This window comes from Falco biarmicus, chromosome Z, assembly GCF_023638135.1.
Source record: "Falco biarmicus isolate bFalBia1 chromosome Z, bFalBia1.pri, whole genome shotgun sequence".
NCBI lineage: Eukaryota > Metazoa > Chordata > Aves > Falconiformes > Falconidae > Falco > Falco biarmicus.
The window spans coordinates 78715081-78738045 of record NC_079311.1 but is presented as its reverse complement, the minus strand read 5'-3'; the positions used below and the strand labels follow the sequence as shown (position 1 = coordinate 78738045).

General features: G+C 41.5%; 1 protein-coding gene across 3 annotated transcripts in view; it reads left to right on the top strand.

Annotated features, from left to right (window-relative positions):
- SKOR2 (SKI family transcriptional corepressor 2) overlaps window positions 1-22667 on the top strand; it is a 28747-nt gene extending 6080 nt beyond the window's left edge. The window contains exons 4-8 of one of the 3 annotated variants that reach the window (XM_056325768.1): window positions 5090-5155; window positions 5549-5647; window positions 11201-11268; window positions 19927-19991; window positions 21951-22667. In XM_056325768.1, the coding sequence (XP_056181743.1) occupies window positions 5090-5155; window positions 5549-5647; window positions 11201-11268; window positions 19927-19989 (296 nt within the window). In that variant the 3' untranslated portion in view covers window positions 19990-19991; window positions 21951-22667. Of the gene's footprint in view, window positions 1-5089; window positions 5156-5548; window positions 5648-11200; window positions 11269-19926; window positions 20346-21947 lie in introns of those variants that run through there. The other 2 variants (XM_056325767.1, XM_056325769.1) reach the window with 2 other exon arrangements.
- The last annotated feature ends 298 nt before the right edge of the window (window positions 22668-22965 follow it).

Genomic DNA, 22965 nt, shown 5'->3' with positions numbered 1-22965 from the left:
CCCATCATTGGTTTTTTGATTTGTAAAAGATGCTTTGGCAAGCATTTCAGGAAAATTCAGGCTAGAAATGGTGAGCCAGCTTCTTCTTTTGTTTACTCTTAAATATATATCCGGAACAACTCTGCAAATATTGATGCAGTTACTGTTGATTTACAGTACTTTGTAGGGGATTGAAAACAGCGCAGCGTTGCTTATGTGCAGCAGGCTGGCCGGCTGCATAGTCTGTACTGGGATAAGCGGTAAAGCGTTGGATCCAGAAGTTAAATGACATGAAATGTTCCATAACATTTTGTTATGGAAGTTGTTTGCAAAAAAGCAAAAAAGTGAAAAGTTGAAATGGAGGAGGACAAGGTGAAGTTTCAGATGTGGGACCCAGCACTGCACAGTAATAGTTAAGATTGTGTATAAATTCATGGATCTGCATGACAGACAAAACTGCTGGCAGACTGTAGGACTGGGTCCTTAATTTACTATTCCTGTCTCTTTTCTCATCTGTTAATACAGAGGAGCTCAGGGGCTCTCTTAGAATTATTAAAAGAGGGTGGAATCTTGAATTTATTTTTTGCAAGCTCACAATATTAGCTGTGGGGGTTTTTTTGTTGTTTTTATTTATTTATTAAGCTCCATGTTCTGCAATCTAGTGAGAGTATTACCTTGCATTTAAACGAAACCAAGAATCAGAAATTTCCTAGCTCTCGTGCTTCTAAAGTTATGAAATACTTCCTAGATGTACTCATAAGGTTCAGACTTAAAAGCCAACTGATTTGTTGCCTTTCTAAAATATTTCATATTTTTTAGTTGGTCACAGTTTTTGAACATTTTGGTTTGAAATCCTGAAGCTGTTCTCTCCTCTATCCGTTAGTACCTCAATGCGGATGTTTTTTAATTGGATGTTTGCGTTTTAAACTTTAAATGGAGGTTACAAATGAGGCTTTATCTGTGCAAAAAAGGAGCTAGTTTGTTTTAAAGTTAAACCACTTTCAGGGCAAATTAACATGTGAAGCTCCAGATCTTGAAAGATATGTATATCAGCCCCAGTACAGAAAAGCACTTAAAAGATGCTTATTGAGTTTCCTAAAATAGGCATATTTTCCCGTGTCCTGATTATCCTACTGATTATTCCCCCCAAAAGTGGCATGAATATGCACGATGCATGAATATTTTCAGTAAGGGTAGAATTTCTTCAGGACATACACAAGAACTGTGCGTGTCTCAAAGTAATTAATTGATTTCAAATACAGATGGAGCCTCTGGAGCTCTGAAAGTCTGCGGATTCACATCTGCCTGTATTTTTAAAACTAATATATATATATATTTATACCCAGAAGATACCGACATCTTCACTGCTGTGGTCTTTCTGTCTGCAGACAGTGCTCTCTCCAGCTAAAACTAACAGTGGACGTTATAAGTTATGGTAGACCATTGATGTTGTGGGCTTCATAATCGTAAAGCTCACCTGGTAGGAGCAAGCTGCAGAGCTGGCTGGCAGACACGCTGTGCTCTGCGATACTTCAGTACTGTCCAGGAATAATAGGGCCGATGCTGAGACACAGGTGAGTGGGTCTTTTTGGCTGCTGTGGTCTGGCACTGCAGATGTGCTCTCTGCAGTTCTTACTACGAGTTGGGGACAAGGCACAGGGCTGAGAGTCAGGAGTGCTGAGTTGTATTCCCGGTCAGCTAGAGCTCTGCGCTGGGCAAATCACTTTCCCATTGATGTAGTTGAGATGTCTGGGCCAGCATGGAAATTTTTGGTTGCTTCTTGAAGAGTGCTTTGACAGCTTCCCAAGGAAGGATCGCAGGAGATTGCTCTTGGGTGGCGCAGAATGAAGAGGTAACCTGGCTATGGCTGGTTTGGTTTTGTACGACAAGGGCAATATGCATTTCTTTTGAGGAGAATACATTTAGAAATGTTTCTGTGCATTTCTTACGTTAAAAATTTAAATCTTAACTACTGCAGTGGTTGTAGAGCTAATTAAATGGTGGCATCACAAGAGCTGAGGTGTCAATGTACAGATTGGGACCTCTTGTTTTCAGAGTACTGATAGAGTAATTTGAGATGTGTCTACTCACATATGTCATTTCTGCTTTCCTTTGTGGCTGGATGTCCACATTCCAGGTTAAGAAAGGCCATTTGTGTAAAATACAACCCGTGTACCGTTACTCCAGAATGACAATGTCCGTGCACCTGAGCTAACTGGGAAGAGCAGAGGTACTGAAAGCTTTAGCTGAGACAGTTTAAACTGGCTACAAATACTTCAACCCCTTTTCCCCCTAGCCAACAGACAGTTGGGGTGTAGTTTGATTTTTCTACATAAACTGAAATAGGCTCCTCTTAAAGAAAACCTAGGTGTCCGTACTGGGGGTGCTGCGCAGCTTTCAGTGCTGCTGTTTGAAACACTGCTCCAAGTTTGTGTGTAGGCAAAGCCCAAGAGAGTTATGGTGGAGCTATTAGAAGGGGAAGTGATTTTTGCTTAGACTGATTAAAATTCTTTGGGCTTTCTGTTTGTTTGTTTTTAAACACCTATTTAGCTTTTAATTAACATTTAAGAGAAAGGAAGCTGGTTAAATATTCAATACCTCCTCCCTTTCAATTAAGGTAGAAGAGTACACAACACATGATGAGGCCTCTGGGAAGTATGGAAAAATGGAGAAGAGCAGGCTCCTGATTATCATTTTCAGGGGACTGGAAAGGTGAAACCCATCTGATTATTATTACAGTTAATAATAATGTTGAGGCTTTTCTGAACATCAGAAAGCAGTTTAAAAGCACAGTTAGTCTTTAAAACCGTATATGCTGGGTTTTGCCTTTAAATACCTTCACTTGTCCCATCCTGTTGTTTACTTGTTTGGGGGGCAGGATGGGGGATTTTATAGTAAGCCTTTTCCGTGGCTTAGCAGGGTGGCTGCAGATGCTGGAGAAGTTACTCTTCATGCTGCATGCCCTTATTTTCATTTTGATGCAGTTCTTTCAGTCCCAGCGAGTTGGCAGCCTGAAATGATACGGCCCTGAAAGCTCAACCGAGCAAGTGGGAAAGAGCTATGTTGCCACCATGCTCTGTGCTAGGAGCTAGTCTCTTCCTCTTTCTTTTCCTCCCCTTCAAAAATCCAGTTACCTTCTGTCTGTGAGTCTGTTATCCCTCAAAATTGCACATAAAACATTGAGAAAAGAATGTTTCAAGGAAAGACATTGATTGGAAAAATATACTGGTATTTATAATTCAATAAATACCCTTTCTAAATTTAAATGCCTTCTTTTTGATTTTGTGTACCCTAATTTATCTAACAAAATACTTCTTTTGCTAGCAATCCTGTTTAAAATACAATTATTTTAACTAAAAAAAAAAAAAAAAAAAGACCATTTTAGATTATGGAAGCACCTCAAACCACTGCCCAAAAGGTGATATATTTTTAAGCTTGCTATTTCTTTTAGTGTGGTGAGACAACTTACCTGCAGAAAATATTTGTTTTTATCAGATATCATACAAAAATGATTTTTGTAATTACTGTGTTATGTAAACAGATTTTTAAAATGGAATTGCTGGCACCGGAGATCCGTTTTGTAAATGTGTATGCCTGAATGGTTGCTTTTTTTTTTAAGGAATGAAGAGATAGCAGATGCTAAAATGCATGAATATTGGATATGTTTCATATACTGTGACTTCAAGGTTTACTCTAGATATAAGAATGCATTGATTTTGAAAAACAGAAATAAATGTTTTGCGGAAAGATTTCTGACTGCATCTAAAACAAGACTTTCCAATTCAACTTCAAAATTAGCTTATTGTGATGACCAACTATCAAATGCATGGTGACAGCACAAGTTTTTTAAGTAACTGCTATCTTGTCTGTGGTGTGATGACCTATTCAGTGCTATGGCTTTCTATTTTCAAAAAAACCCAAGGTACTTCCTCCATAATTCTTTCTTTCAAATACATAAAGACATGACTTGCTTTACATGTATGTCTTGTGATTACTTATCAGGGGAGTTAATGATAGGTGTTTACTGGCCGGACTAAAACAAGAATTAGTCCAATTATTTCAGTAATTGGTTATTTACTAAATATTTTTATAATTATTGAGAGTCCATTTCTACTTCAGCTGTAAATAACAGACAATCTCCAATTAATTTCTGCTAAAAAGCTATTTTTTTCTGCTAAAAACATTTTTTCATAGCTTTTTGTTTCAAGACCACATTCATAGAAATTACAGGAAAATTTCCCTAGTTCCAGAGGATAATGAAAATAACACCTGTCAGAAGGTTCATACTTAAGTCAAACTGTCATCCAGGTGAACTTAACACCTTGTGAAGATTTATTTTGTTTTACTTGCAGAGGGAAAAGGCTGGAAGAAGTAGCATGCATATATCTGAAAACAGCCAAATTCTGTTATCTAGAAAATTCTTTACTGCTATGTGATTAAAAGTTACTTGAGCAACCTAAGACGGAAGTCTCTGAATTGGTTGACCTTACGGGTGTATCCTTTAGATGCAAATACCACTAAAGTCAATTTTATCTCAGCTGGATATGAATTATATCCTGTTACAACAAGCACATGCCATAGAGCTCTAGAAGGTGATGAGTGAAAGAGTTGATGAAGGCAAAGAGGCTCGTGCAGAAAGGATTTTGCCTTTGGTTTTTGGAACAAGGTCCTGCTCAGCTAGTTAGCTTGGACTTCCTGTTGTGAGGAGAGGAGATGAGACTGTAGAGAAGGCTCTACACCTTTCTCAGCTTGCTCCTAGTCATTCTCTGATGAGAGCATCTTCAAGAGGGGTTAGAGGGAAAGCAGGGATCAGTTTGGCAGGTGACGTGCAAGAGGAACTCTCCTATGTATCAAGGAGATGTCGGGTCTTGTCTGCAGGAGGCCACGGCTGGAGTAGGTACTTCACTAAACTAGAAGCAAGCGCAGGTCTTGCAAACATTTGTGCTGCATATGTGGAGATGTGTAGATAAACCTCAATCTTACTCTTTCTGTATAATTTTTTCCTCTTTTTTTTTTATCCAGATTCTCTGAAGCATTTGCATAGCAAGGACAATGCTAAAAAAAAGCAGTATCAGTAAATCAATAACTTTTTTCTTTCTCTTTTTTTAAGGTGAACACACGCAAGAAACCAATTCACCTCATTCACTGAAGAAGGATGTAGAAAACATGGGGAAAGGTAAAACAAATAAGGGCCTCTTACATTATAAAACTGCTCTTTGTTTTAATAGAATATGAGGATAATAGGGGGCACTTTTGTTCTGCACCATATTTTAAGCTTGTCAAGTAACATATGAATAATATATGGACCTTTGGGTGGATATAATTGAGATTAATGCATATATATCAATCAATACATGACACTGTAATATAATACTTTAAAATAATATATTACATTGATTTATATTCATGGCTTTCTGCACAAAATCTATTGTAGGTCTATGCAACACTTTTTTTTTTTTTTTGTAACTGCTTAAATATTTTGTCTTATAGTAATGAATTGCTCTGCAATGGTTCTTTCAAGAATTATTTATACAGATTAGCAAAACCACTTTTCTTTTCTCTTTGTTAGAGGAACTCCAGAAGGTTTTGTTTGAACAGATCGACTTACGGAGGAGACTAGAACAGGAATTCCAGGTGTTGAAAGGAAATGCGTCTTTCCCAGTCTTCAGTAAGGCACTTATCTGTGGTTTTGGTGTTATTTGTGGGTGGGTGGTGTCACATTGTTAAAATGGGAGAGGAATGTTCCCAGTTGTGTTGCCAGGATCTTTGGCTTAGGTCTGCTGAGCTTGATGGCACTTCTGCTGTGGCTTCTCAGGCTGCCCAAGCAAGTTTTTGTAGGAAAAATATGGAACTGGATGTCTCTTTTGGTGAATGTTTTACTGGTTTTGATAACTTTTTGATAACATTGAATACAGTAGACAGAAACATGTCTGAGGGTTCTCAGGATACAGTGATGTCGGTGGTCTTAACCGTCTTCTTGGAGGCTTTTGAAGACAAGATGCTTCATAGTCATCTTTAGGTGGTTTTAGCTGACGCTGTAGCATTGATTTGGCTTGTGTTTAAGGAGTAGAAATACCTGGTTGGATTTTTCCTCTTGAGGTGGGCTATTTGAGATGACCCTTTCACCATGGCTGATGAACAGGGTGCTTGCGAGCTGGGGGTGATAGAATGTGCTGGGCATGTGTTAAATAAAAGGAAACAAAATGGACAGTTAGCTGGGTTTTTTGTAAAGCTGCCAGAAAGTTGAACTGCATGCACAGGGATATGGGAAAAGACTTAAGTGACTGAGACCTTTTGAATTACATTGGCAGCAACAGGGGAAAACATGCTTCCAAGAGAAAATCCCACGTAGATCAGGACGTGGTAGAAGACACAGTAAGGGCTCTCTAACATGCAGTGAAGGTAGTGTTACAGAGCAGGAGTGATCAGAGCATCTCCATTGCTCTCTGCCTGTCTGTAATACAGCACCATGCAGAGATCAGTACTGTTGTGCAGGCTTCCCATGCCTGGCTGTCACGGCTCTGCAGCTGCCTGCCCAGAGACCCCTCAGTCGATATTAAATGCAACCTAAAAGAAAAAGTGTCTTTGCACCCGCATTTTGCTTCTTTGTGAAGTCCAAAGGAGGTCTGGCAGCATCTCCATTCAGTATTTTCCTAATGTTGATACTACTTTTTTTTATAAACTCTGCTTTCTAAACCTCTCACTTTTTGTCTGTGTTTTCCCATGAGACTATATGCGGATGGCGCCTTGTGGAGTTGCGTGACTCACAGCAAGCCAAGATATACGTTAAAACCTTCCCAGGCTAATTGTCGTTCTCTTCAGCCATTTGCTAACTTGTTAACTCCTGTGTGACTGAAATATCTGACCAGCACTCAACGCAAAATGCCCTTGTGTTGGTTCATCATAATTTCTTCAAGAGTTCAGAAACCCTCAGTATTGTTAGTCCTCTGAGTTCCTTCATAAAAACTCCAGGGACAAACCCCAGTATTGCCAGTACCCATGAGGTAAGCAAGTCAACCAAAACCCACTGTCGCAAGTGTTGTACCTCCCCGCATCACAGGAAAAGGTGGGAACATGGACAGCATTTTCCTATTATTTTAAAAAATATGTTTGTCCTCTCTGTAGCATTTAGGGTAAGTTCAGGGAAGCAAGGAAGTGTGATGACTCTGGGAATGACTCCATCCTTAGCCCAAATACTGGAAGATGTAGACAGCTACATAAAGGAGAAGATCTGCCTAAGGTGATACAGAGATTAATGAAAGGAGGATAACCTCATCCTTCAGTATAAATTCAGTCATTACTTGGGTTTGGAGTGAGGTAATTTTCAAATAATTTGTGTAGATCAAAACACTGATGTGTGGTATTGGCCAAAAGGCATCTTGGAGTTTTGCCATTCAGGTCACTTATTTATCCTTTTGTTCTTCTGCAGTAAAATTAATGCTCTGTCATTGCCATGTAAATAAACACTGCAATTAAACCACATGAAATACAATTCAAATAAAAGAAAAGAACACGTACGGCTGACCAAGGAAGTGGCAACTGTGTATAACAGCTTGAAAAATATGTGGTTTCAAAGTACCACAAAGTAGTGGTCAATTTTCTTCAGGATTAAAATAGAAAACAGATAATGTGCTATAAACAATACATACAAGTAACCGTAAAACCTATTTACAGATTTAGATTTACCAAAAAAACACCCCTCCTCCACATATAATAAACCAAGAAAAAGGGTCTTTGTAAATCAAGTAAGTGTAGAATCCAAGATAAGTGTAATTTCTCCTCCAGAGCAGTACGTATTCTAGCAAAAGAAATGGGGTCTGTTCCAGGCTTTTCCAGCTGAACAGGGCTGCTGCTTTAGGTCAGGTATTAGAAACTATTTGTTTTGTCAGGTTTCCTAAGTCACTGACTGCCTGTGGTGGTATTGGATTGGGAGGAGCTAGGGAGAGTAGTCTTTGGAGATCCAACTAAAGGAAAACTGAGGTAAAATTAAAATTGTGTTGATGGATTTATCATGGCTTGGAGACACCTGAGGCTGTAGGAGGGAGCGAAGAGCAGGCAGGTAACAGGCTTTATATCCCAGCCTGGCTCACTGCAGCATCAGGCTGCGTGTCTGTGGGTACCGGATCTCTGTCCCGTCCCTAAAGCTGCTGAGGACAGGAACACACTGCCAGGGTGGTGGTGGTTCTTCCTGTGCTTTCCGCTGTCTGGATAAATAAGAATCTGTTGGTCCTTAAGTCCTCTTAGCCTTTTTTAAAAAAGAGAAAAAGTCATCCATGTTTCAGCTGGGAGGCAACATGTGAGATGTGGAAGGTCATACTGTGTCTCTCTAGAAAATGCTCCTGTTGGGTTACCTGTGGTTAACTCCAAAGACACCTTTCTTTGGATCTTGGATTTGGAACCGAGCACGTTTAGGGTGTTGCACATTAATAGCGTCAAACCACCACCCACAGCAAGTGCTATGCAGTCTTGTATGTGGATGAACACATGTGGATTTCCTCATGGAAATCACTGTTAAATGAGAACTGATATTTGCGAGCTGATTTAGCAGTGCTATGCTGCATGCTTCTCTCTGGCTTCTTGTACCTGCTTGAAATGTGGACTTGGGATGATTTGTAAGACAGCAGACCTTGTCTTCTGCTGTTTGCACCTTTATTTTTCATATGCTATTGTATTGAAAGCTGCAGATGAGGCTTTCCTTTGCCTGTAAGGTCTCTCAACGCAGAGATCACTTGAAGCAAATCAAAAAAGATCAGATCACTTGAAGAAAATCGAAGAATTTGCTGTCCTGATAGAAATGCGAGCACCTGTGCATGGTGGCAGTGTGTTCTCCCGGAACCTTCTTTCGGTTTATACCTTTGGTGTTGTTTGGTATGCATTTTGTCCGGCTGCATTTAACAATGTGGCAATAAAATAGCAGAGACAATAGTCTGGGTAGTTAAAGTATTTAATTTTGTGTTAAGAAAACTATTTAAATATTCATATCCTTTCTCTTGGGTATTGCTTACAGCTTTGTCTGTAAGCTTTCAGACTCAGATAAATGCTGGCGTAAAAACACTATCTTACCATTAACACTCCATTTCCACTGTGAGCTTGGACATTTGCAGTGCAGGACTGAGCAAGATTTCTGAGCTATTTGTTCTGAGAGGTGATGAGCCTATGAAGAGGCAGTCATAGAATCATAGAATCATTTAGGTTCAAAAAGATCTTTAAGATCATCGAGTCCAACTATTAACCCAGCACTGCCAAGTCCACCACTAAACCGTGTCCCCAAGTGCCACATCTACATGCCTTTTACATACCTCCAGGAAGGAAAAGGAGAGAATGAAGAAATCTCCATATAGCCTACTCAGAGGACCTCAGTAGTAGCTAGCACAGATCTAGCAGCCTTTAGTGACCAGGAGGTGGTCACCTTTTACACTGCATGGCTTTTTGGGGGCTAGGAAGAGAGGATTGCAAACCATCTTTATTTTTGTTGGCTTTTTTTTTCTGGTCGAGTTAGAGTAGAAGGAATAGGCTGAAAAATTATGTGGGCATTTATTTGAAGTCTGAAGAACTTTATTAGTCAGTGTTGTCATGTCCTTTTCTATGTAGCTGTGCTTGTATTCTTGCTGGACTCAATTTCAGCCTGACATATTTTCTCACTCTTTGTTCCGTTGCTATTTTCTTCTCGTCCCGTAGTGCCTCCTTCCTTTTAAACAATAGCTTCTGCTTGTCATTCAGAGAGGGCAGAATTATTGTGTGACAGAGCTCTGCCTTCTTGTACTTTCTTCTAGCCGATTTCTATGCCCACACTTGATGGGGGACATGTCCCCTTTTCCTGCAGGTGAGGTGCATCTTTCCTCTCCACTCTGTCGTGCCACGGCTGCTCACTGCCTTCTTGCTCCTGCTTTTGGGGTTGAGAAGTCATGGCGAGGCTGTGCGGCTGGTTTGGGCGTGGGTGAGCTGCCAGCGCTGTGGCAGCACACAGAGTATTAATAGAAGCCGCTCGTTCTCACCTGCACTCAGATTTTCCATTGCAATGTAGGTGTTTCTGTGACTCCCATTTCTGTGCTATCGAAGTACCCGCAGTCATTTAATCCACTGATCCTCCCAATGCAGTTGTCCGATGAGGCAATGTTATTATTCCTGCAGTACTGGTGATGAAAGGAGGCATGGAGACATACATGCAGAGTCCAGTAGAGCAGGTATTGACCCCAGGCTTCCTGAGTCCTGGGCTAGTGTCCCAGCAACCAGCACGACTGTTTAACTCTTTGAATTGGTTAGTTGTAAATACATCATTTTAGCTGCCTTGGCCTTGTAGTTCCCTTCTCCGAGTTCTGTGTGTTGAGGTGCTCCATACTGATTTGCGGTGGCGTTCACCTTGCTGCTTCTGTGGTCCAGGACAGGCTTGTTTCCTGGGTCAAAATGATAATGGTTGAATGAGTTTTCTCTTCCATGTGATAGTCCATCATTGCACTCAAGTCTCCAACATGCAACTCTCCAGGTTGTTTGCTTATCAGTTGTTCTGCTTATATTTTTCTTTTTCCCCTGCTCCAGCAGCAGTGTTATGGAACACAGACCAGCAGTTAATCTTCTACCGAATTAATTTTTGTCTGAAATGATTATTGAGGAGGAAAGTAAGGGAAGGAGGAGCAACTAGAGTAGGAAGGCTGGCCTATGCTGTAACCCAGCTGTTCAGGATCTGTCTTTCAAATACTTTTTTTTCCCCTTCTGAGTTCCACATCACTGTTTGTGGAGCTTTAGTCTGAGGTTTACTCAAAGCTGTCAGCACTGTGTTACAAACTACAAATCAAATCCTGCATCCTTGAGTGCTTCGTCTTCTCACATGTTGGATGTCGCTATTGATGTCAACAGATTTATGCCAAAGCAAAACACAGCAGTTTTTGCTGTTCTCTTCAGTGTTGATAGAAGTATGACTAATGACTGCAGAGTTTTGTCCATTGAGAGGATAATTGTGGAAATAATGCCAGCAACAGAAACTCGACAGCCTAAATTTCCTAGTTGGGGAAGTAGCTAAATAATAGTTTGGAAATAGTTTTTCTGTTGTCTGTAGTGTCTCCTACTAGTTAAGTTTTTATTAGGCACATGCTTTATTTGGGTGAAGGGCTTTTGTAGTGCTTCATGGTTCCTTAGTAGTGATTTGGTTTGATTTATATGAATTCTGCTGTGTGGTCTCTGTTTTAATTACTGCATCGACTTTTTTTTTTTCCCTCTGCTATAGATAATTTTCAAGATCAGATGAAGCGGGAACTGGCGTACAGAGAAGAAATGGTACAGCAGCTACAAATTGTAAGTTTGCCTTCTCTGCTAAAAATGTTATGAATGGTTGCTTTATGTTTTTTAAATGCACTCCTCAAACTTTTTCTCTTGTGAGCCATGTGGATGTACTGTTGCAGAGGTCATGTTCTTAGCAAGACGTAAGCATGTGGTTCTCAGCTGGTTTAGAGTCTTAATTACCTGGAGATTTACTTTCATACAGTAACCAGATGGATCTTCTTGTTTCGGCTAAATGAAATTTGTTGCCTCAACACCGAGAAGTGCTTCTTCAGAGAGAATCGTGAGGACTGAATCAGTAAACCTTAAGCAATTACATGTTTCTACCTTGTACGAGTTGCCAAGGGGTGCATTTCAGCCCTCAGTTGGGAATCTGCGCGAGGCCAGCTTCTTACTGGCAAATAAACCTTAGGATGTGTCTTTTTCGAATTGCAGCCACTAGAAGTGCTTAACTCAGCAGTAAAGGATCAAGTTGCCAAACACAGTTCAGTGCAGGCACATGTTGTTTGGTCTCTTGCTTGTTATTTTAAAATCAAGGGATTTTGCACACGCATGTGTGTGTTAGTGCAGCTCTAGATCACTGTGTACAACTATGGTGTTTTGAAAACTTGACATACTTAATCCAGTAAAAGTGTGGAGTGGAGTACGGGAAGCTGTTTCTTTACTCAGGCTTAGTGTAGTTTTAAGAGCAGGGCATTGTAACAAATGGGAAGCTATCATCTAATGCTTGTTTTGCTGACGTTTTTTGTGTGATCAGTCTGATGGTATTCAACAGGGTTTTTTGAGGCAGGCAGGCTTGCCAAATATCCCCCCACATAACTGAATAAGCCTTGTGCTCAAGCATCTAAATTTTCCTTGTGCTTGTCACACACCCTGGTGCAGAGAAGGCGTTGTCCAGCCTTCTGGTACTGTCATTTTCTAATTGATGGGTTAGGACATAAAAATAAAGCTGAAGGCCAGGATTGTCAAACTTGTGCACCTTTGTTTAGAGGCATTTAGGAGCGGCCTCATTTTTAGAGCTGCCGAACGTTCCTGCTGACTTTGGGGATTTCAATGAGAGATGGAGGGTTCTTGAAGGAAGTTGTTTATGCAGGAATTTCAAGTCCAGAACATCTTTGGAGAGTTTTTGCTGCTGGTCTTTCCACTCTTTTCCTTTAATGTGTCCAGTTGTTGCTGTGTTCCCATTTGTCTCCTAATGCTAGACAAGGAGTTTGGCTTGATCTGTGAATTGCGTTGACACAGATGGTGGTGATTAGGATGACATCCTGAAAAGTACTTCCCCTGCTGCTTTGGGCTTGAGGCAGGTGACCTGATTCCTACTGCGAAGCACAGTCAAGCACAAAGTTTGTGATCCCAGTTCAGCCTTCATCTCTTGTGTCAGCTGAACTTGGAGCTCCCTAACTCTCCCTCCCAGGAGGAGAACGGATCATCTCTGCCGTTCACTTTGTGGCCCAGTTGTGAAGTTGTTTCTGAACCTGGATATCCCAGACTGCCAGCGAGCCAACTGTGGTGGTTTTTCTGAATTAGACGTGGAGAAATCACAAGGTTCAGTGTAGTATTTTTGCTTGGACAGGAAAAGAAACACGATCATGTAATTCACACCCTTTTCACTTGCTGATGCGGGCTACAGAAAGACTGATAGTCACTTAATCATTGAACAGAGCTGGCTGAATGTACTTATACAGAGTAATTGCAACATTTAATGTACTGCACCAACAATTCAGGACTTCTTCACTGGCTGTGGCTTCCTGAGTTTAACTGTTACTAATAGAAACGTTGGCAAATCATCAGTAAGCCTTTATGCTCACATTTGTGTATCCCTGCTGATTATCTTAAGGCAGGTTGTGTATCAGTGGGATGGATAAAAGGATGTTTGCATATGAAGAACAGAGAAACTGCTGCAAATAACAAGTGTGTTTGTTTAAGATGGGTGCAGAAATCTTCAGTGATGTTTTTGTTGATAACTGAAATGGAGTCAGCACTTCTGATGTGACAGTGCCTGCAGTTACTTTAATTCATTCATGTGAATACATCTTGTATGATTAGATCTAGAATTAATGTTAACGAGCTGAATGTGCTAACAATAGAACTCTTTTGGCCTTCTTGGGTTATCACATGAATGAATTAAAGCTTTTGGTGCAGAATACACAAAAAGCATGGTGACTTGGTTGTTTTTTGTTTGGTTGTTGTTGACTCGTTTTTAGCAGGAGCAGGTTGTGTTGTTTGGTATGTACCTGGGACTCTATACTATTGTTTTAACAGAGCAGCCCACACCTAATTTTGTTAACACCAAAGTGCAAAGAGAAAAGCAGAAGTGTTTAATGCATACTTTATTTTTACTTACAGCTTCATAGGTATATACTTCTGTAGTATTATACTCAAAATTTACTTGTATAACTAGCTGTAGGACTTGGCTTAATTGCCTTTTTTTTTTTTTTTAATTTTACAAACAATATAAATGCACAGAGTCGGTTTTCTTTGGCTCCTCTCACCACTTAAGGATTATACAATTTAAATTAGTCCTTCCTGAAGACTTGTGCATGATCATGAAGGCATCTCTGTAACAATGGGTACCAGAGGCAGGTTTTGCCAGAACGATGGTTTCACTCACCCTGAACTGGAATTCTTCAAGCTGCCTAACTGAGTAGTCAGACTTTAAAATAAACTGCTTTAGTGTGTTTGATATATCAGAAATGTCTGGAATACAACAAGCTGAAGCTAAGCGTGAAAAAAATTAACCAAATATGTTTCAAAAGTTTCTAGTGCCAAGGCCCGCTGTAACCTGCTGTATGGAAGGAACTACTTGATGGTACTGCTTAGTGCCTAGCCGCTACCGAACGCAGAGTGTCACGCTTTTTGTCACCCGGTTTTTGGGTGACATTGTGAAACTGCAATGCAGAAGGTGACGATGAATCGCCACGCGTGGCGAGGGCCCGCGCAGTGGGGTGGCAGCTCGGGGGGCGCTGGCGCGGGCTGCGGGGGCCCTCTGCTGCTCCCCGGCCGGCACTGCACCGCCGGCGCCTGCGGGCGGCGCCACGGGCTCGGTACCTAGCAGCCGCCGTTAAAGCCGTGTTTAATCAGTGGGGTTTTATTTTACTGCTCTGCCCGCTCTGGACTTCAAAAAAAAAAAAAAAAAAAAATTCTGGCTTCCTGAAAGTCAGGAGTAAAGCTCAGATCATTGGGAAGGTGGGGGGTGGGTTCTGTGCTGTCACATCATCTGCAGTGGATGTTGGCTTCTCTGGACATAACCTGGCTTGGTAGGTAGCTGGAGCAGTGGGACAATGTGTGGCCATCAGCAATTTCTGTTGAGAAAGGAGTTAGTGTCTGGAGCAGCTACCAGGAAGCATTGCAACCTGTTTGTGCCAAGCGCTGAGCCAAGTGCCGGGAAGCAGCTGAGCATCGTATTTAACAAGAAAATGGATCTTAAATCACTGAATGCATTTTTCTCTTCCTCCTCCTTCACAGTGCTGTCTCCCATATTGGCTAAGTCCCATGTATGTACTTGGAGGCCATATGTAAAATACAGATTTAACATACGGATTCAGGCATGGATCTAACTTTTTTAATTAACCTGTACAGAAAGGGCCACTGAGAAAAAATCACTGCCAAGGAGGCTGGGGTAGATTCTAACACGGCACATGTGGTATGGCGTTAGAAGAGCTCACCCGCCTTTTCCAGTGTGACCAGAATTCGTCTGTCTGGACAGCCCAGACAGCCTAACAATGTACTGAGTCAGGTTCTGCTTGAGACTCTCTATCTCTCTGATACTGTCTTCAGAGCAACAGTGTTAGTGGATCAAATGTAAAAAGCACAGCTTTTTTCCTAGCTGCCTGGTGGGAGAAAAAGATCAGAAGCAGCATTCCCAATGTGATGATTTTTATCCTTTTATGTTTTTGTAAGCCCCTCTAAAACATTGTCACAGAGGAGTAGACCACCAAGCAGTAACTTTAAGCCTCCTGCAAACAGGTTAGCTTTTCTTAATTTCCTTGGTCTCTTACAAGTAGTTTGTAGGTTCCCAGGAAGCACTGACCACAGTTGTAACCTATCCATCAGGAAAAGCTAAGGTGGTGTTTGTCACCCTGCCATGGTAGTTCAGATTACTAAGATCAGGTAGTGATCAATCCCATTCATCTTCCATAAGGGTAAAAGGCAGCAGGTCTTTGAGACATGTTAAAAATGTGAATCACTCAGACTCCTTTGTCTTTCCAGCTCAAGTGGAAGGTGTTGGTTTGGGTTTTTAAAATTTATTTATACTCCTGTGAACTGAATTCCTCCTCACTAGCCTGATGATAACAATGTTCAGAGCTCAGAACTGGATCTAGCTGGAACTGCTCTGATGTTTGATGACCTTCTACTCTGTGCTGCTTTGAATCATCTCCGTTCTTCAGAGGCAGAGAATAAAATAAATCAGGAACTATGTATATGCGAAACTGATTTTATCTACCTCTGCATCATCATTCACCCTGGTCTTTAAAGATTCACGAGGTGTGTTTAAAAGAAGGAAAAAAGTCTACAGTGTGGTAATGTAGGTGGATCTTCAGAGGTATGAGATTATGTTCCTCTGGGTCCTACTGTAATTAAGAAAAGCACCAATAGGTTTAATTCCTACTTTAGATTGTATATGGAAAGTAGGTGGTTTGTGCTACTAATGTATTCACTATACAAACATGGAATATCCACATTTTTGTGTGCGGAGATCTTGGTCACTGCATGCATGTCACTCCACGTTCCAAAAGTGGAAATAAGTAGCAGTGCTTTACTGGGAATCTTTGGTCTGCTGCTTAAAGTGGTCCAGCTGGATTGATTGACCTTGACAAGAATGTTAAATGCAAATGTTCGTTTGGCAGAATGGCTTTTGCATTTCTTGAGCTGCATCTTGCGCTGAAGTGCATGTCTACTGACATGTGAGATAGTAGCAGGTAAAAGAGCATTTCTGGAACTGTTTACACTGCGTTTTGCAGACTCCCACGGCAGATTTCATTACCTTGCATCCTCTAAACCAGAGAGATGTTTATATTTATTTCTCTTTAATTTCTTAAGTGCTTTAGCAGTTGGGATGATACTGCAGATGTGCTTCTCTATGTTCTGTTCTGTTCTTTTGATTTTTGGTGGAGTTCCTCTCCAGGTTTAGTGGTACAAGTTGGGAATATGTCCTTTTGATGCCAAAGGTAGCGTACACATTTCTGACTGTGTACAGTAAAGTGAACTGTCAGTTACTGTTTTCACCAGAATTTTATTTGCCACTGTCTGCTTTCTTAAGACAGGTGAGCAAAACTTGTATCTTGACTGTGCATCTGGGTATGCCTTGGGTTAATAGGGTGGAGCTGTGCCCCTTTCTCCAGTAAATTCTGGAGAAAGAAAAGGAATGCTTTGTAGAATTAATGGCTATTAAAGACAGAACTAAAAGCTTCTCTTCCTTTAGAATCTGCAGAAATTCTGATCAAAAATGAATGTGTATGTACCGGAGAGCCACAAGCCAGCCTGTGCCATTGCCTGTGTGCAAAGTCCTTTTTCTGTGGTATTGTGCTCCAGTACTTAAAAATATGCTGAGGAGACACTGTGTGCTCCAGCCATGGCTCTCTGTTGCCTTGCATCCTGTGTAGTACCGCCTGCCCAGGAGGGACGAATCTCTGAACTCTGCCCACACAGCTATAAATACTTTCAGAGGGCAATAGCGGAGACTCGCGCTGTAGGGCACTTCCATTCCTCCTCCGGCTGTCAAGAGGCTCAGTGCATGCTTTTACTTCTGGATAATCCCATGCATTGTTCTATCCAAAAGCACAGTGTGTGCAGAGACTGTAATTTTCCAGTGGCAGTTCAGCTGCACATCTTTCTCCTTTCTTGCATAAATATGCTTTGCGTTTGGAAAGGCTGTCTTGGCTGGATGGTGTTCTGACTTGGGGTCTCAAGCATGCTCTCTGGAAATGAGAATTGTTTAAATAATACCTGTAGATACACATCAGGTAGTAGTGCTTTGGGGTACTGAAGATTCTCTCCTCAAGTGACAGAAGTCAGGGTGCTGTATCGTTGCATGCCCTACCTAGAGATGGGATGCAAAGGTGAAGTCTCCAAAAGAGGATAGTGTGCCAAAGCTTCTTTGATGTCCACTTACCTGCGCTGTGGTTCATGTTGTGGAGCAGACTCAGAGCTTGCAAACTGGATAGCTTCCAGATGAAGCAAACAAGGATGTGTTCCAGGAATGCACTTAGGAGTGTGCTCTCACTCTTAACAGGTGATCAGTACCCAGGACCAGACTAGAGCTAGCCTAAGACAAAAAAGCCCCAAGAGAAATGCCATACGGACACTGTGTCTTTCTCCTGCACCCTAAAGGTCTGCTCCCATTGTGATATATTTCTATTAATGTGGGTTTAGTCATAAGAAACAAATTGCTTGCTACTTAAAGCCGAACTATCTGCACTTCTGTTATTGTTGGCAGCGGTGTACACCCTTTGATAAGGGCTATGTGTTGGATCTTCACGCTGATTTAAGTGCTGATCCTATCTTCATCACAGCAGTTACAGTCCCCTTTTGTGCATCCACGGTATTGTCACGAAGAGCCCTAAATACTATTCCACTGCAGCACCGGAGTTACCAAACACTCTTCCAATGACAAAAGTAGAAGATGACATTGTAGGTGATTTAACTCAGCAGGAAGGTAGTCATTTCCCTATTGAACACCCATCTCTCCCAGTTTCATTTATTACCAGGAGAATGGATAAACCAACACACATTGAAAAGACGCTGATGTGCCAAATATAGCAGAGAAGTGGATTAAGAACAGTTAATTTCTGACAGAACGTACCCCCGTTGTATTATCTAGGTCAGTACGGCTTGGGAGATGTCCTATATAATTGGCGGCCATGCAAGCCGATGTTGCTTATTGGCCGTTGTGAGCGGGAGAGAGGAAGAAAGCAGTTGGTGAAGCATCACGGGTCTAAGCTGAAATGTGCTTATTCAGGCAGTTTGTTTGTGGCTCCCTTTCAAATCTAAACCATGGAAATGGGTGACCAGGTAAAACAGCTTCTTCGTATACTCTTCTCTGCTGCAGTTCGGAGGGGAGTTTTCCAGCCTTTGCAAACACCGTGCCCTGGAAGGCAGCTCTGTTCAAGGAGCTGGTGGAGGGGAGAGCTGGTTTTTTGGGGCACCTGGAAGCAGGGTTCCCTGATGATACCTTTAGCTGCTGTCAAGTGTAGGGGCTATAAGAGAGTCAGATAAAACACCTGGATCATGGGTCTTTTCAGGTCGTCAGTATTTTGGGCCTCTCAGTTTGTGCACGCGCATTTCCCTTTTCCCAGGGCTGCATAGTGGGGGAAGCAGCATGCCCTCATGCAAGGCTTCTGCTTTCAGTCAGACAGCTCGTCTTTGCAGACACTGCTGCTTCCTGGTGTTGCTGCTTTCAATCAGATTGACCTCCTTTCCTGAGAGATGAAAGGGTTAGTTCCTGAGCGGCAGATGCCCCTTTCTTTCCTCTCATCCTGAGCCTTTCCTGCTCTCTTCCTTATTAAGGTAGGCGGGGTGGATACATCTCTCGATGTCATTGTAGATACTATGCTTTACACCAGCCCAGAGACATGCTAAGCGCAATTCATACAAGTGTCCTTACACATTGTGGGCGTAATAGAATTAAATCCAAAACAGGGATGTACAAGAACACACGTTAGGTTTATGATCGGTGGATATGGATGCAAATTCACATGCTTCTGGTATGTTACTAGGTGTGTGGGGCAGGTTGCTTGAACTCTGTGCGTTTGTCTGTCTGTTCCTTTTGCTGGTTCTGCAGCTTAAGGCCTTGCTCCTGACTTCAGCCCAGCCTGTTTGTCAGCCGGCAGTAACATATGTGATGTTATTTGTGAATGTATTCCCGAGTGCTTAACAGCAGATGCAGGTCACCTCGGTGTGCAGCAGCACTTAGGAGTGTAGGGACATAGAGTTTCTGATCCTAATCTGAATGCCTCCAACAGTCCTTCAAAAGGCAGCATCAAAGAATAGTGAACTTGTAGTGACTTGGATTCCAAGCTATGGAGAAGTCTCAGAGCAATTTAGTTTTGTTGCATTTTAAAGGCCCAGCATTGAAAGAGAGTGGCCCTGTAGTGTATTCCCAGTAGCCAATGAGCACATCATCCCACTTTGTTTCTAAATATAGCTATGTTCCCTAATATGCCTGTGTTCTCTGTTTTTCTTTAATTATTTGTTCCACTTCAGTGGCTTCCTTCAGATTGGTGCAAGTCAGAGATAACTATTATGAACTTCCTAATTATGGTGATATAAATACATGAAGTCTCATACTCCCAGCGTGCTGTTTCGACTGTGGAGAGATCGGTGTTGTGTTGCCTGTTCTGTTACAGACAACTGATTTTTGTCATCTCACAAGTAGCAGAAGGGGTGGTGGCCTTACTTGCCGTCAGCAACTGATACAAAGAAAACATCAGAAGGCATCTTTTATGTTGGATTTTTAAGATCTATCTGCTGTTTTAATTTGGGCCATTTTTATTTTATTTCTGCTTTGACATTCTTGTGGTTTTGTAAAGAGTTGAATCCTTTTAATTTATGGCACTGTTGGCTGAAATGATTCAAGGAGGCAAACAAAACATTTCATTTGCAGGGATCTGGCTTGGATGTTTTGTTAGCCAAACCCTGGCTTAAAGCAGTGGCTTTTTTTCTGTGTCATTGCAGATTCCCTATGCAGCAAGCTTGATCAGAAAAGAGAAGCTGGGTGCACACCTCAGCAAAAGCTAAAGGTAAGCTTGTGAAAGAAGGGGCTTTATTCTACCTCATCTGCCCGTTGTGTTTTTCTTAGTAGCCACTGCAAGAATTAAGAGGATTGTTCTGTCGCTTGATGTTACTGATTCTGGTCGAAAAGCTGTGTCTGGGGGGGAGGTGTTGTGCTATGGTCTAAAGCTGATAACTAACACATCACACTAATTACGAGGCTTCACTGGCGTAGGACATAGTGTTGAGAGTTGACCACTGGGTGAAGCCAGGCCTAATCACCTGAGCACCTGCTTCTGCTCTCTGGCACTGGGAAGTGGTGTGGAGGTCATGTACCTTCAGTGGAAGGAGGGAAATACCTTGGCATTTACAGTGCAGTGAAAGTTCACACATGGGCTGGTAGTGTTGATGTTTTCTGCTCATAATGGAGCTTCTTCAGCTCCCAGAAAGCGCAGTATGTTTTGGGAGCTTTACGGAACTACACTGTCTTCTGTAGTTCAGTCTCCTGCAGATGGCAGTTACTCTGCTGCCCATGGGCAGTGTCTTCCTAAACCCAATGCTGCATTTTTCAGGAGTGTTTTTTAGAAGCATTCAGTTAGAAGAAACACCATCTCCATCATCAGTGGCCTGGAAGATTCCAGTTTTGGGTGCTAAAGCCTTAACACGTCAATGCCATTCTCTTTTTTTCTGGTAAAATGAGAGGATTAGGACTTAGAGGCAGAGAGGCAAAGAGCTGGTAGCCCTGGTACAGTGTTACGCCACAAAATCTGGCTTGTGCATTCACTGAAAAAAATCCCGGAGGTGGAGTAGATGGATTAGGAAAAAAGAGCTATTCATACACAGAGACTTCGGTAATGCACAAAGTAGAGGTATTCAAGAGAAAATCTGGTGTGTCTGAGAAGGGTTTGATAGTATCGATGATGGAGTTTGCCTGAGCTAGGAAAGAAGCGGATACTTAAAAATAAAAACATTAGGAGTAAGTATAGAGTAACTGGATAACCAGTATCTGTGGCCTTGAGCTCTGCCTGCTGAGATAAGGAGATTAATCTAAGCATCAAGTTGGTCTGTTTTGCCCTCTTGTTCATACTTTCTTACTGGCTGCCAGCATTTTCCAGTTGAGTCTACATTAATCTGAGCACTGATTTAAAATAAATTCAGTGATATTAATATCCTGAATAAAACAGTATGCTTCCCCAGATGAGAAAGCAGCGGGTCCTGCCCTAAGCGCCTCGTCCAAAGCACTGATCTACGATAAAAGTCTGCCTGAGGATGGCAGCATCAGATGAACTGCACCGTTTAGTTCCCAGCATCAGGTTTTCATCAGCTGACAGTCCCTGCAAGGAAGGTGCTGGCATTACGGCTACGAGCATTTCCTGCTTATTTGCCGAGAGTGTGAAGGATGGATGTGTTTCTCACGCTGTTTTTGCTTCCAGTGGCACGCCATCCCTGCAGACAACAGGGATTTCTCTAAGTAGGCCCTAGTGCTTTTGAAAGATTAGTTGTTACTTAACTGCTAAGCTAAATCAGTCAAGCAGAGAATCACAACTATATTGTTCAGAAGCAATTTCAGATTCTCAATGTGCCAAGCAGAAAAGAGTTGCCTCAAGAAGGAACGTGTATGCAGGTACATACCCGCACAATACACCAAGGGGGTGAAGACCTTGTGTGTTGTGGAGCAACCACTCAATTAATGCTCTGTGTTTCTCAGCTACCTTTGTTGGGCTTTGTGTTCCTCTTGATTTTAGTCGTACTTCTGTCAGTCACAATTTGCACTTCATCTTTAATGTGAGTATTTCCACTTGACTCTACAGGTACTAACTAGCAAAGTGTCTGAGGATGCTTCTGGAGCTTGTGATTTGTGTCTATCTCGTTTTCAAGGATTGTAAATAAATGTCCTAAATCTGTGAGTAAATAAATCTCAAATTTGGGCTTAGTGTTCATGTTTTCTTTTTTTTTTCTTTTTTTCTTTATTTATTTATTCCCAGAAGCACAGGATCCTTTGCAGCTGTTACTTTGGGAGTTATAACCCGCCACTCAGAAGTCTGACTTGTATAAGGACTGAGAAAGTGGAAGGGCTTGGGGATTTAAAAAACAAACAAATCAGGTTCGTCTGAACCCAAGGACAAGTGACCTCAAAGCATCATGGACAACCATGTAAAATAGAATGTAGCAGCCATTTATTAGTAAAAACAAAACAAACAAAAAAAAAAAAAAAAAAAAAAAATGCCTGTCCTGGATCTTTTTTGGTGGTACCAAAGTTTAAGTCTTTGTGTTTTTAGAAGGACTACTGAACTTGATAGAGAAAATGCTTTCGATGAATCCTACAGATAAGCTGTGGAAGGAACTGCCAATCCTTTCAAACACTGACAACATCTGCCAGTTCATCTTTTGCTTTTGAATAGTGATTGTTTTACGGAAAGAAATGCGCGTCTTACCAGATGGGCCAGAACCACATTTGGATGGATGGATGGATAGAGCAGTGTTAGCCATACACAGTGCTTTTTAAAAGCAGACTGGAAATTCTCACACCCCTCTCCCTTGGCCCTTTCCTCCTCTGGTATTTTGCCTGCTGTATGAATTACAATTGTACTCCTCTGGAAATATTTTACAATTTAATATTGAGTGTAATTAAGAATATAATCACTGTTATCAAAAAAAGGTATTTAACTCTGTTGTAGTTTCTTTATCATTCATGTGGATAAAAAGTCTATAATAAAAAAAAAGAAAACTATGAAATAATAGTTGAGTTTCCCTGTAATTTAATGCTGTGCTTACTCCACTAAAGAAAAGAACTTGGGGAAATTTATCCCCAAGAATACTTTCTTAGAAGTAATTTAATTCACAAATAATGTGTGGGAGTGTTTCATGGCAGAAATCCTGTGCCTCTGGTTATTTAAAAACTGTTTGGAAGTAGATTGAGTGGAGTTTCAGGAAGTGCCTTGTGGATCCACAGAAATAAAGGGAGACGTGCCCAAGTCAGTCAGCTTTTGAAGACTGCAGCCA